The sequence below is a fragment of the Xiphophorus maculatus genome, chromosome 11 (assembly GCF_002775205.1).
Source record: "Xiphophorus maculatus strain JP 163 A chromosome 11, X_maculatus-5.0-male, whole genome shotgun sequence".
Lineage (NCBI taxonomy): Eukaryota > Metazoa > Chordata > Actinopteri > Cyprinodontiformes > Poeciliidae > Xiphophorus > Xiphophorus maculatus.
This window is the reverse complement of record NC_036453.1, coordinates 19186053-19201924: the sequence shown is the minus strand read 5'-3', so window position 1 is coordinate 19201924 and position 15872 is coordinate 19186053. Positions and strand designations below refer to the sequence as shown.

The 15872-nt window shown below is 37.0% G+C and overlaps 1 protein-coding gene across 3 annotated transcripts in view; it reads right to left on the bottom strand.

Moving 5' to 3' along the window:
* Window positions 1-15872, bottom strand: part of LOC102232201 (disks large homolog 4-like) — an 84514-nt gene that overhangs the window by 34420 nt on the left and 34222 nt on the right. For all 3 annotated transcript variants that reach the window (XM_023342450.1, XM_023342449.1, XM_023342448.1), the window contains exon 2: window positions 4747-4908. In XM_023342450.1, coding sequence (XP_023198218.1) covers window positions 4747-4908 — 162 coding nt within the window. The remainder of the gene's footprint in view (window positions 1-4746; window positions 4909-15872) is intronic.

The window sequence follows — 15872 nt, the reverse complement described above, 5'->3', positions numbered from 1 at the left end:
ACAACTGGAACAGCTGCACGATTAGTTATATAAAACATTCTGTTTGTTTTATATTTTATTGCCTTTGTATATTTTAATGTAACCAGTTGTTGAACCAACACATGAAATGTGAGAGAATAATAGAGTGCATGTACAAGATTCAATTGGGATGTAACTTAAAATGGACAGAGGCGTAGAGAGATTGAATCCAACTCTCCAGTAAAGAGTTTTCACTTTACATGAAAGATAAAAATCAATTACAACGTTTGAATCTTGAAAAGTTAAAGTGTCATTTGATTCCATATGAATGATACACTTAAAACAGAGATAACTTATATGGTACATAAACAATAGTTGTGCAAGGACACATCCTTGTGGAACAACGGTAGACATCTTTTTAGCAAATGATTAATGATATCTGCTTTTAATCCTGGAGTATCTTAGTAATTTCATGTGCTGCTTGTATTACATTGTTTTGCTACATTTTGATGTGTTGCAAACTTTGTGACTAACATTATGTTATTTATACAACATAATTATTCATTTAGTTATTCTGACTCCGTGAATCGGTGGAAAAAGACAAAGCATTAACAAATGAAACAAAAAAAACTAAAGACCTAATTTCTTGGTGCATCCAGCTGATTGTCAGAAGTAAATGTTTTTGATGCAGCTCATATGCACTTGGTTTAACTTCCACAGCAAAACATTATTGTAATATATTCGTGCCATAATAACTAACACTAGGGGACAATGGGTATGCAAATTTGGCTAACTGTGTTTATGGTAATGATGAGACGCGTTTTAGGAAAAAAAAAGTATAAAAAAGACATAAATATGTTTTAAAATGGATGTTGATTTATCATAGTATTGGTCATAAATGAATAACTACAGATTGTGGTTGAGCTCATTAAATTTGAACTTTTAATCAAAGTGGTACTAGTGATACAAAAACTCCACAAGCATCTGTAAGCTGATTGAACAAGTAATGATCTGAAGACACTGGAAGGCACTAATGATAATTTTTACTCTCACTTAAACAGAGTTGATTAACACATAATGGCAGATTTTAGAAGAGCAACTTAGAGGAATGAAGCCTCTCTCCTATCACTTTAATTAATGTATTTATCAGTTTTCAATAAATCAGCCCATCCTCTTTGACGTACGAGTTGTTTGTTCTGTCTTACATTAACATTTGGATCATCTGTCACATTTAAGCACAATCCACACAGACATGTTTTTTTCTAAAACAGCATGTTCTTTTTGAAAACAACATGGGGGCATTTTCAGAAATGTTTTCATCCACGAGGAAATGGACGAAATACCAAGAACGGTCCAAAACACTATTTTTACCTAGATCTCTTTCTGTCTGAGACTTAAACACAAAGATTAGAAGAAAAAGAAACTAAACTAGGACACAAAAATATAACATTTATTAAAGCTGCAGTATGTAACTTTTATAAAAAATTGTTTTGTTTTTTTTACATATTTGTAGAATCTATGACTATGTCGACTGTGGTATGAGACAGATAATGTGTGGAAAAAATCAAGCTTTTCTGCCTTTTCCCAGTGCTTCCAGTGCTAACTAAAAACAACCAATGAGAACCCGGAGTCGGGTCTTAGTGCTTGTCAATCACAATTTCGTATGGCGATGCTCATCCCCTTTCCTCTCTGCACCCTCTGATACCGCTCCACCTTTTTCTCATCAGCAGATCTTGTTGTGAACGCTACGGCTAGTTAGCATAGCCGCCACCAATGATGGCGGACAAACGGTTTTTCTGTAACGGTAAGACAGCAGCGAGTAACATGAGGTTGAGTGACAGCGTCAACGCCTTTCTCCTGGCTCTGATTGGTTGATTTTGGTCGGGAGCGGTGCATTTCTTCAGATGCAATAACAGCTCAGGGAGGCAGTGGAGGAGATTGATCTTTTCACAGATATCTGTCTCATAACATACAGTCACAACATGACGACAGTTTAAAAAGACATGTAAAGAAATATATTCTTTATAAAAGTTATTGCAGCTTTAAAACACAATTTGTGATTATCTATCTATCTATCTATCTATCTATCTATCTATCTATCTATCTATCTATCTATCTATCTATCTATCTATCTATCTATCTATCTATCTATCTATCTATCTATCTATCTATCTATCTATCTATCTATCTATCTATCTATCTATCTATCTATCTATCTATCTATCTATCTATCTATCTATCTATCTATCTATCTATCTATCTATGTATTTTTATATATAAGCTGTAACTAAAGTTCCCTTTATGAGATCAGAATGACAATGTTCAGGGGCAATGGTTAGCTCTCCTCACACGAAGAGATGAGTGTATAATTTAAATGACAGCAAGAAATCACAATAAGCCAGCCTTTCTTTGCTGCTTATTAAATGGCAGCATTTCATTTCGGCTCATCTAGGGACTTCACTTCTCTCCGCCTGTGGGAAATATGAAAGAACTGGTCCCCCATCACAGAAAAATAAAAACAGGATCTTCTCACTCTCAATTGGTAAGAAGGTTGTTGGATAACATAGGTGGATACATGAGATACATCCTGTTTAAGTGGCCACCGCAGCTTACACCGGTACATTTGTAGTTACAGAAGAATTGAGTTAGTGCACTTCAAGCAAGCTGCTCATGTTCCCACTGATGTCAGCTTGCTTTGCTAATGGTAGCTCTTATGATGTCCGTCTCAGTACAGACACACACCTAAGTGCATCAAGAACTCCATCTCTGTGGGGGGCGCGGGGGTTCAATGTAATTTAGCATATTTTATCCATACAAATAATGATGACAGCTTTGTTTTTTTAAAAAAAGCTGACTGGAATCACTTGTGCTCATTTCTCTTTGACCATGCCTGGTTTATTTGATCATATTATCTGCCTATTGTCTGTCCTTAAGGTATCTTGTGTCCAGACGCATTGTGAGTGTAGATATCAGATCGCCTGATGTTCATGTTCATACAGGCTCAAAGCTGATGCATGACGGCATGGCAGGCCATATTTAATTATCAAATAAGATTATGTTCCTATCAGTGCCCTTAGGTGGGCAATGCAGGACTCCAAACCAGCCAACATGTGGTGTTACGTTAAATCAGATACTGCTTTGTGTCTGGGTGGTATGATGAACAAAAGCATAATGTCAGCCTGCTTACATCAGGATTTTCCAATGATAAAGAAATTTAGAAGGACACCAACCAATGTAACTTCAACATTTTTAAACAGGGTGTGTGCATTTTTGGTCTAATCAGTTATACGCATGCAATTCTGGATAAAAATAGAAAACCTCACCGTGTCTCTAAATGTCAAGTTGATTCTAGGACTTTAAATACTGTATTTATTTGTATTTTTTTCCAACAACTTTGAGGATTTTTAGCAAAAACAGTTGAAAACACTGGTTTGAATTTATTCAGGATAACAGTTAGAAAATATACATCAGGTTAGGCCTGTCACAAGAACACATTTTGCTGGACGATAAATTGTCCCAGTAATTATTGAGATGAATGATAATGTTGTTGTTTTGAGACCATTTTCAAATAATGTAATGGTGATGGTAAAATAATGCAAGAACACATTCTCAAAGATCAGTAAACTTTAAAAATTATAATGAACATTTTACACTGGGACTGGAAGACATTTTAAATATCCAAAATAAACAAAACAGCAGAAACAACAAATCAAAGGAATTATGACATATATGTAAACAGAATTGTCTTTCTAACACAAAAGGGTTAGTTGAGTCCAAAGTACCAGACTGAAGACCAATTTTGGCAGAAAGAAAACGATAAATCATCCAACTGGAGATTTTTGATATCGCAATTAATTGATTTATTGTTTATTGTGACATATGGTATTTGCAAAGTTTGGTTAAAATGTTACTTACAAAGTCGTGCCTTTACAACAGGCTTTTTGTAGCAACGTCAATAAACTTATGGTGTTTTTTAAACTGAATATAAATCCTTAATCCCACTGAGGAATTTTCTCAACAGATGTAAAGCATATGCCAGCCATGTACTCAGATGACCCTTCTGGATGCCGTGGATGAGGCGTGTGATGACCTCACGGCTGGATAAGACACTGACTCTAAAACTTTCTTTCCACGCTGCATCGCCAAAGAAGATCATCTTTGTGGTCCGGGTGAGAATTTGTGGCCCAGTAGCTGTAGCCAGAGTTTATTTCAAAATATCCCTCTGGAGTACACAGTTATATTGACAATATGACAAAGCAATTTGACTGTGTAATCCATACACAACGACTCAAGGACTTGTCATTCTGATGGCACTAACATGTTCATTGATACAGAAATACATTTTTTTGAGAATTTTGTTTTGTTTTTAGGTAATCAATGGTGCGTTGCTGTTTGTATGAATTGTTTTGAGAAATGCACTTACAGTTTTTGCAAATGTCAAGGACGATTCAAAAAATGTTCGTGGCCATGTAGACGTCTAAATGGAACTGTTCATTAATAAAGGTTCTCAATGTGAATATTTGTGAAGACTTCATTATCTTGGTTTTTTAAATTTTGACAGCAAAGTTGCTGCACAAAATGTGTTCCAGATTATTGAAAGAGGAGGTCAATCACTTTGTCAATGCTGCACTGAATATTAAGCATAGTTGATAAATTACTGGGATTCACAAGCAAAGAAATAATAAATTGCTCTTGAAATGTACTGCATTTGCAAATTGGAGTCCATTGCACTGCATGTTGCAACCTATCCATCCACAATGTCTATAAGTAAACGTGTGTATTTAATACCTTGACAGGAGAGATATGCGTGTGTGGCGTGTAGCCGTGTATGGCCTCCATGGCAGCGAGGTTCTTGTCACTCATATGAAGCATCTCTGCACTTTTCCCTGGAGCCAGATGTGCTGGGCTGTGCTCCAAGGGGGGCGTCTCCTCATCCTGGTACCTGTACTTCTGCAAGAAGACACACACACAAACAAAGAGGCACAGACAAGATTATCCAACTAAGAAGATCTCATGTCCTGGGGTAGTAATTTAATCAGTTAATGTTATCAAAATTATCAGAAATTTAGATTTATTCATAGGAAATGCAACTCTGAAATATAAAAGCAAATTTGGCTGACGACCAAAGCGGTATTCCTGTCAGATTGCCTCCTTTAACCAAATGTTGGCAGTCTATAAGCACAGCTTGTGCATCGCATAACATGTGTGACGCCTACAAGTGAAAAGTGGAGACATAATAGGAACAAAGGCCTTGAAAGAGTTCTGGCATTTTACTTTGAATAGTTATTCTCCCCCACAGCCACATGGAGCTACTAGAGCATTGATTCATGAGTGCTTTATGAGGTAGCAGTTCATGCAGCTTCTTCGTGGCAACCTCACTCCCCTACCAATATCCCACACCTGGGCAACCTGCCAGCAGCCCACTGTTTCAGCCACACATGGTAGGCTTCATTCTAGGCGCGATGACACAAAATCTGCACACTGCGATTTCCATCGCAAACACACGAGAAGGTGGGCAGCGCAGTCACACTGGAGATCTGTCACACTGTTCGGTGCCTCGAAGCCTGTATTCAACAAATCCGCACGCGCAACCTCCAAAGCCCCCAGGATCACAATGCTCTTACTGTGCTGCACTGCAGATGTGAAGCACTGCTCTCTAAAAAAGATAAATCCTCAGAAATACATTTTGGTTTGTTGGTTATTCCTGACAAATTCCCACCTCGCTCTTTTTATTTTCGTTTTTTTTCGGGGGGTCGGGGGGGCAAAGCAGACGTGGAGAAGGAGGTGCATCGCTGAGCCCTGTCTAAGACGGGCTGCCTAGCAACCGGAGCAGAGCAGAGATTGCAGTGCCACAGTTGGGGCTGGCAGCATCGGTCCTCGATCACATTACACTGAGACAGCAAGAAAGTGAGGGAGAGAAACAGATAAAGATAGCGGAGAAAGCAAATGAGGTCTGGGTAAAATGAAAAAGTGAGACCATCAGCACCGCCACAAAGTGGGGGAGAAAAAAAATCAAGATGGAGTAGGACAAATAAAAAGGAGTAATTGTTGAATGCAGCGCTCTTTAATTATAGAATAACAAGCTTTTTCTGCACAGTCAGTTATTGCCATATTAATGCAAACGCTGCATCATATAGCCAAATATCCTTCACTCCCATTTTTTGCACCCAGCTCTAACAGTAACTGATAATGATTTAAAATTATTAAGAAACCCAAACAGAATTTGGTACCATTATTAATGTTCATGTATCAGTGGTCAAAACTGCCCACAGCTCCACAGATCTCCCTTTCCTGCAGGACCAACATCCATGGTGCCACTCTGCCTTCTGTCCTGCTGGTGGGGGATGTGACTTTCAGTTCATGGAGCAGGATAGAAGTGCCCTTCTGGAGAGGCATGTAGGAAACTGGGAGGTTAAAAACAGGATTCACAGACATGTAAATTGGATAGGAGGTACTGAAATAAATGAACTTTATTAGTCGTATAATGTATAAGTCAGCATTAAAAAAAAAGTCAACTAAAAGGTAACGAATTGGATAAATAATAAATCTGAGTGAAGGGTTTGCTTTTCGTTTTGCAGATGGCCTGAATGCTTGAGCTTCAGCTCTGTTGTAGAGATAGACAAAAATAAATGTAGGGGCAAAAATCTTTTTCTTTTTCTTCATGTATCAACTAATGTTACCATTGCAGTACAGCCAGAGTCTAAAGGAAGTTAGAAAAGCAGCCATTTAAATCTCAAAGGATGGTAGTTCACTCCTGGTGATCAACAGTTGACTACAAGTAGAAATTAATGGTTAATGTTTTCATTATCGTCCCAGACAAAATAAATATTAGTCTATTTATCTATCTAATTGAAATTTCTCCATGAAATCAAGTAATGTGGCTTTTTGATGTTTTTATGGCCCTCATGGTTTCTTTCCTCACACTGATCAGTCAGGAAGGAGGGCAGAGAGAAAAGAGGGAAGAGAAGCAGCAACAGTCCTGATTTCAAGAGTTACAACCCTAAACTAGATATGCAATAAACTTAGTTGCTGAAAATGCAATAAGATTCAGCTCACAAGAATAAAACTAAGACAACCCAAATAAATTAAAATATGCTCTAAAAATGTTTCATTGTTATTAAATTGTTTTTCCCTATAAACTATGACATGCTTCATTGCCTTGTTGAAGAAATACATCCCCAAACCATGATGCTGCCAACACTATGTTTCACAGTGGGGATCAGGGTAAAGTGCAGTGTTTGCTTCCACCAGTTTTTTTTTTTTTTTTTTTTGCAGGTCCCCTAAAAACATTTGATTTAATAATTTGCACCTCACTTTGTGTTGATCCATCACATAATATTCCAACAATATAAACTGGAGATTATTATAAATTTTAAAAAGTGGGACTGTCAAAATGGTATTTCCTAAGAATCTAAGCAGTGGAGAGTAATCTATCAACATTTGCTTTCAAAATAAATTTACTTCTTATTTGAGAAGTTTTAGATGGGCTTGTTTCAAGCATACTTTGTGGAGGATATATGTTAGCTAATGTGTTTAAAATTCACCCAGACCTAAAGTTTGTTGGAATATAAGATCATTCAGTGTATGCTTCCTGAGCTCACCTATTTCATCAGTGGCCAGGCTTTAGAAATAGGTCTTCTATCTGAGCAGCAGAAACTAATCTCTACACATAAAATATGTAGGCCAGAACACCTGCTGGATGGCAGTTAAGAAAGCTTCACACCGCCTCACTCTAAGGTATATAAACCAGCCACATATTAAGTTTACGGCTTTCTATCTTTAAAGTTAAAACATGCGCAGAACGACAACTACTTTCAAAGAGCCGTTTGTCTGTCAGGATTATCTGAATTTCTTTTTTTTTTTTCCTCCAATACAGTCCATCAAAAATACAAACCTTCTCAGTTTATTTTCACTCACAAGTGTCTTTGCAAGTGCTAAACCTCAAACACAGCTTTCATCTCATTTACAGTATCGAGATTGCTGCTGCCAGCCGACACCTACCAGTAAAACTGTTTATTTCGTGTATATGCAACAATCAGAAGATTCAGATATCCTGCCAAATGTTACCTTCAGGCGTTTACTCCAGGGCATCTCAGCACAGCACTTTGACAAGTGTTCATGTCCTTTACGGTGCGCGCTTCAACAACAGACTTAACATTCACCATGGGGCAGAGTGCCTAGAGCTGCACGCATCAGGATGCTAGTGTGTGAATCCAGACAACCTAAATAAAAACGGGGAACTATAGCAAAGAAGAGCTTCTTTATTTCCCCCACGGAGACGCTCTAGATTCCCCATCTTCACACAAATATAACTCATCAATTGGGTGGAGTCATTAATCTCAACGCAGTGCAAAACGGAAGCCTCTATTTAAGCAGTTTTTCCAGCATTCTTCATACTATAATGAAGAAATGAACAAAGTTGCATTCACTAATAGCAAAAATGGTTTCCAAGTAAAGGTGATTTAAATTGGATAAAGAGTAAAGAATGCTGCAGTCATATGAAGTAACGTGGAAAAATCTCAGTTGTGTCTTCATAAGGTTAAGTTGTAAGTGGTTCTGATAGGTAGGTAACTTGTATTAAATTTATTTATTTTTTCCATATTTGTCAAAATCGTCACTATGTTCTTACAGCAGAATATAAGACAGATAATCTGTGAAAAAGTCTAGCTGCCCTGCCTCCTTTCAGTGGTCCTATTGCCATCTCCAGAAATATGCTGCTCAATCAGAAATAACCAATCAGAGCCAAGATAAAGGTCTTAGCACTGTCAATCATGCTCATGTTCGCATTGCTCGGTGTAAGCACTGACTACAACCTCAAGACTGCCGTTTTGCTGCAGCCGGAGACGCAATTTAATGTTACAAGAAAAATGTTTATCCACTATCGTCGCTGGAAATGCTAACTAATCTGCAAATTCAGTCGGCTCCTCTGTGGAGAAGGAGCTGCAGTGAACCAGGGAGCAAGGGGTGCAGCAGCAAATACCCAGGTATGATTACAGTGCTAATGCCCTCCTCCTGGCTCTGACTGGTTGTTCTTGACCCGAGCTTTGCATTTCTGCAGGTGGAAGTAGGATCACATGGAGGAGACAGATTTTTCACAGATTATCTGTCACATATTATACAGTCTGGATATAGCGACAGTTTCAATAAATACAAAACTGTTTTATACAATACAATATATTTTATTGCGAAACTTTCACATGGTAAGTGATTTTCTGATCGTGCTTTCTGTGAATAAGAAATCCACACAAATAACAATCCTCAAATTGAATAATCACATTAGAGTTATAGATACAGTAAATCGTGCCACATTTTACTGAAACCTGCTTCCTGTGTGGCAAGAAGCTCAAGTGGATGATGTGACTTAATAATATAAGAACGCTGGACTCTTAGAGTCTTCATCTGACTTGTTTTTTGTTATTGTTGGTTTGTATTAAAGCTGTTTCGGAGCATTTAGAGCTTAAGAACACCACAATCTTTAAAAAGTGTGAATTGGACATTTGGTAAAGTAAGTGGGGTCTATAGTGTGACTATCTGTCTGATCTTAACCGCAAGCTTTGCTTCATTAACAAAAAAGAAAGGTTCTCTTCACATCAACCTGAGTGAATGAAAGAACTCACAGTTCAGGTTAGACTTCAGGCAAAGCTCCGCAACTGTGAATTCATCCCATCCCCCCTCCATCCGCTGAAGCATGTGCACACCATTTTTATGCTGAGTGCATGCATTCTGACGTTTGTAGCAGTCACAGTGAGGGATCGTTAGTGTTAATCCCCACCAGTTGTCCGCAAACATATTCAAGCCGGTGGACATCGTTTTACCTCATCTGATGAGGTTCAGGGAAATTAACATGTAGTAAAAAGAGCAAATGATCATAAGGTTTGCTCTTAAAATGAGCCTTTTAAGCACAGAGGGGGTAATGGGTTGAACTAAGTGGGTAAACAGCAGCTTGGTATTGGATTCTAGGTAACAAAGAGGGAAATCTAAATTTCCCTTTAAGTTGATTCAGGCCAACTGAAATACAACAAAAAAAGATTGAAAAACGGCTCCTTTTGTTGCTGATCTTATGATTAGCAATGATTTTCTTTCACTGGCACTTGTCCATTTTCTCTTGTTGTGAAAAATGCTGCATTAAAGTATTTTGCTATTTAAGAATATTTGAAACCTGTTGGGCAAGTAACTGTGACTCTGCTTGGACTTCAATGAATCTCAAAATTGATTACATTTTACAGCTTGCTGATGCATGTCTGTGTACCAAATGCTTACTGGGATGTATCGCAGAAACATAATGACCTTTTTCTGACAACACAATTAATTCAGTTTATTCTGCATTAGCTTCCAGCCCACCACTGGTTACTGGTAAAGCTTTAACTGGTAGTTTTTGGTTTAATTCCTTTAAGACAGGTATTCCATGTTACAACATCATGGTGATATTCATAAAAGATAGTGTCAGCAGTGTAACACAGACCGACGCAAAAAATTTATGCGTTAACTTTGGTCTCTAAATGTGCTGCACATTTTGTGGCCATTCTCAAAATAAACTGTTCTGACAAAATTGTAGCTATTTTTGTGATTTTAAGTTTTTTTGTTGGACAATTATTTAAAAAAATAAATAGAAAAATTAGATGGTATGATTCCTGTTTTTTAAAGTAAATGTAAAACGTACTTATAATCAACTTTTGGCACCTACCAGTCAGCAGCCTATATAATGATTCCTAAAATATGAGTTTTATCTCAGTAATAGTTAAAATGCAGCTATGTTTTTTAAAGTTGTCAAATCTCATGTACTTTTGTCTGACGTGTGTGACACTCTCTTCTCGTTCATCTTTGTTCTGGTAACTGCTGGTGTCATGTTTATGAAATATGACAGATTAGGACCCCTGATCCAATCAAAAATAACTTCATGGGATCTCCTGCTGGTAAAGATGTTTTGTTGGAGAAACAAACGTATTACGTCACTTTTTTGATGTCCTAGCAGACAATAGGTAGAGTATGACACATTACTTTAAATCAATGGTTGCTAAAATGGGTATGAATTGGTTAATTTTGTGGGAAACTAACTTTTAAAAAACACTACATTTTGTGCTGCCATTTTTATTGCTTACTGCAAGTGGGCCAGCATTGCATGGATCATTTTCCATCCCTCCATCCGTTATCTAAACATGCTTGTCCTTGGGTGGAGACGGTGGAGGGGGGTTGCCTATCTCAAGCAGTGATTGGGCGAGAGGCAGGGTACACCCTGGACAGGACGCCATTTCATCGCTGGACAAGGTGTCATTGTCATTAGGCTCTATTGTGAAAGATCTAATTGGTTTAATTTAAAACATAGCATCAGTAATTATTTCTAAATCAATCACATCGATTAGTCCGGTTATAATATTGCTCTATGATATGTATTTTTGAGTGGATTTTGAATATTGAATAAATTAGTACCAGTAGTTTATGTGTTTATTGTCCAGAAAATGAAACTAAATGTATATCAAGCTGATATTACATGGTTAATTCACCGGACCATTTCTTTGAGTAGAGCCTGAAGTTGACTGCTTAATTGTTTTAAACACTGTTTTAAAAATAAAACGTGGTTCTATGACATTTTGATATGTCATGCATAATAAAAAAATATCCACACCTCAATTTGTTGGGAACATGCTGTTCCCAACATATAGTGAAATAGTTAAATTTATCTTTCCTAGCAAAAACAGTAGAGCCCCGACAATGCCCAGAGGTGGAGGAAGGGAATGGCTGCATGTCAATTCAGTTTAGTTCAGTTTATTTGTATAACGGTGTTATGTTTTGTGCCATACGGCCAGATAAAACTCTGGGCACGGCAGCACACTCTCTGGCATCTTAATTAAATTAACTAAAAATACTTTTGTTACTATGTTGTGATAGTATAGTTTAAAGTAGATAATCAGTAGCATAGCACAGATCAAAGTGGACGGTGTGAGCAGCATGTACATGAGAATGATTGACAGTGCTAAGACCCTTCTCCTGGCTCTGATTGGTTGTTTCTGGCCAAGCTGTGTATTTCTGCAGACGGCAGTAAGACCACATAGAAGAGATAGAGGAGCTTGATTTTTTACCCCCACAGATTATCTTTCTATTAATATTCTCGTGAGATAGGGACAGTTTTAACAAATATATGAAAGAATCAAAGCAACACTCCAGTTATGTTTTTGATGAGAGAGTAACTTTATAAAATGATATAAAACTCAGATTTGATTTCAGATAATATCTCTCTCTCTTTCTCTCTCACTCATTCTCTTCTTTACATTTTAAGATTGTGTGATATTGTATGTGTGCAATTATTTGCACTTCCAAACTGTTAGAAGTGCAAATAATTGTCATTTTAGTTAAAACTTTCATGCTTTAAATTTGTATCAGCTGCGTTAAGTTTGATCTTCATTAAATCTCGTGGAATGTTTTTCTGGCTTGCAAGGGGCAAATTGAATGCAACATTTTATTGTCAGTGTACTAGTACTACTTGAACATTTACTTGCTTCAGGCACATCATTTTCCTGTACAGGCACACACACAAAACAGAACAAGGTTACAAGGCAGATGCGAGCTTCAATGTTTCTGTATCAGTTGATTGCGATTTAAATAAATAAAATAGGTCAAAAACATAGGGAGAAAAAATATTTTGCATACAGTGAAGACCAGACAACAAAGAGAAGCAAAGTCCTTCCTTTTTTGTTTTGTGCATCATCTGATTGGCTGCCCGGAAGCAGATCATTTTCATATCTGTTTCCCAGTAAAGATATCACTGAATCAATTCCCCCAATGAGATAATTATCGATCCTGAAACCGAGATGAAGGCGCCCTGGTCCCTGAGTTGTAAATCATTCATCACATGAACACTCTGTTCCCATCAAAACTCGATCCTCTGTCTATTGCTCCGTCTCGCAGGGCCCTGCACTGTGAGTGCGCCGCTGAATCATCGCCTGAAGACAAACTCCAGTGAGGGCAGCTGTTTTTGATTAAATGCTGCGAGGCCGCTGATGAGCATTAAGCATAAAAAGCACATTAAAGCACTGATGAATGCTAGCAAAAAAAAGCAAAAACCTTCCTTAATTAAAGTGTAAAATCAGAATTTGTGGCAGGTTTTGATAAAGAACAGAGGTTATGCAAATATATTCCTTAGATCATCACCTTGGGAAAGTTCTCCTATGGAAGAAGTTTTGCAAAGACAGTCCTCTTGAGAATAATAAAAACAAGAGCATAAAACATAAAATATTGATAGCTGCAGCCCATAAAGGAGCATTCTAACACATTGTTGTACATTGCAGCAATATACTGTACATCTCCAAGATCCAAATTAATTCCCACCTATATCAACTTCCCAGGAGACTGCGACAGAGTAAACAAAGCTGTTAGGATTACTGAACCTGCACACAAATATTGGCCTTGAAAGAAGAATGCAGGTGGCAGTCATGAACCCTTTTCATTACTAACAGCAGAAAAATGGAAAGCTTAGAGATAAATGTCTCAGTGTCATCACAATACAGCCATTAGCCACCTACAAACAGGGATATTAGTGGCATATCAACTCTTAATTAGAGATTATCAAACATTTATTAAATATTTATTGTAATATGCCTGATTCTAGAAGAAAATGAGCAATACTTAGAAGTATTTTTCACATGTTCTCAAAGTGCAGCACATTAGTTACAGTAACTGTGCTCAATATTAATAACTTAATATTGTGAAGTTGGCTTTTGAATATGAAAGCTAAGATGATGACTGCAAATGAAAGTCCCACTTAATGTTATTCACTTCCAAGGACATGCAAACCCTTCCTTTAGGATGGAGAACTAATTCAGACTTACATACAGTACAGACCAAAAGTTTGGACACACCTCCTAATTCAATGGGTTTTCTTTATTTTCATGACTATTTATAAGGCAATAAATCCCATTTATTAACCTGACAGGGCAGGTTGACCTATGAAGTGAAAACCATTTCAGGTGACGACCTCTTGAAGCTCATCAAGAAAATGCAGAGTGTGTGCAAAGCAGTAATCACAGCAAAAGGTTGCTACTTTGAAGAAACTAGAATATAAGGGGTATTTTCAGTTGTTTTACACGTTTTTGTTTAGTGCATATTTCCACATGTGTTATTCATAGTTTTGATGCCTTCAGTGTGAATCTACAATGTCAATAGTCATGAAAATAAAGGAAACTCATTGAACTAAAAGGTGTGTCCAAACCTTTGGTCTGTACTGTAGGTTTAATCATTTTGGGAAGTATTATACACTATATTGTAAATAATCCTTTGTTAATTTGCATATTGATAGGCAGTCATTAATTTTTATTACTTTTGTAGGAATTAAATGTTTGAAACACTACTAGAGACCAAATCAAAGCACAATATACTTATAAAAATATATTTCTTAAATACATCTGTGATGTATTGAGAAAATGAACAGATAAATTAGCTGCCAATTGAGTAATCCAAAAAGCAGAATCAATTTTATCCTTATATTACTCCATTATCCTGGACATATTGAGCAGAAATCATTGAGATCAGAATCAAAAAAGTGACATAATATGTTTGATCACCAGTAGAAAGTATGTTTAGTTCATTTAGTTCTATTTCTTTTAAGTAATTTTCAGTAAACAGTTTTGGAAATCTCATGATTTCCCTGCATTCTCTACCTAATAAACACAGACTCTACTCATTTGTAAAACAAACATTAAGTACGATTATTACAGTAAATCACTAAGAAAAGATGCTGAAGACAGTTTACAATTGTGGAGTTATGATATCGCAGGATGGATGATTGTAGCCTAAACCCTGGGTAAAAATAATTATACTGCATGGAAGCAGGAGCAAGGTGGGTTCAAGAACACAAGGGAATATCTGTACTTGTAATACACCGAGAACAGCAGGACCACCTTCTCAGCAAACATCCACAAACCAGCTGCATCTTTCAAATATGGAAATTCAGCTCAACAATAAACCATATCAATGATGTATGCTATGCTATGTAGCTAGCTCATATTATAAGCACACGTATAAATCAAAAGAGGGCAGCAAACAAGGATGAGGGAACAATGAACAAAAAACTGTAAAATGAATTAGCTCCTGTGGTAAAGTTGTAAAAAAAAAAAAAAGGTTGAAAACAAATTCAGTTTTCATAAAGCAGCACAAAGCAATGGAGTTTGTAATCTATGAGGAATAAAATGTATATGCTACAACATATTTGCTTTCAACAAAAGCAACTGTTAGAATATACAGTATGTTGGTACTATTGGCAGAACTTTGGACAACCCACTTTTTGCCCCCACGGTTTCTCTACAAGATCTACTGGGAGTTCTGGAGCGCTGAGAGTTGTGGGCTGACTGAAATGCATCATTTTTAAACATCCAGGCATTTCAAAACGTTTTGATGTGATGCCCTCAAACAACATTTAGAGTCTTTGGAGGAAAAACATGCCCATCACAGATAATCCATCATACTTAGCAATAGTCACAAGATGCTTGTCCATATATCCAATTTTTGTTTTACATGAAGTCCACCAGTTTACGTTCTCACAGTTTCACTTAAAATCCAAGCAGAGTTTAGGAAACACCACATAATTGTGTTTGTTTTGGGAGTATTGCAATGAGAAACCTTTTCTGTCCTGCCATCACACCCTGTCTACTGTTTTCTATGGAAACCCAAAGATGCCAATCCTTGCTACAGTTCTCTAACAAAAATTCGCAGACATTTTTTAATCACACACAAATTAAAGGTTACATGTTTTGTTTTTAAATCTTGAATAAAATATTCAAATATGCTTACCACTAGCATGTCCCACAAATATCTTTTTTTTTTTTAAATGCAGCGATGATTTGGCATTGTAGTGCTTACGGACAGTCATATAGAGGGAAAGTCTCAACTGTACCCGCTTTGCAATTACTTTCACCTGGAAGAGA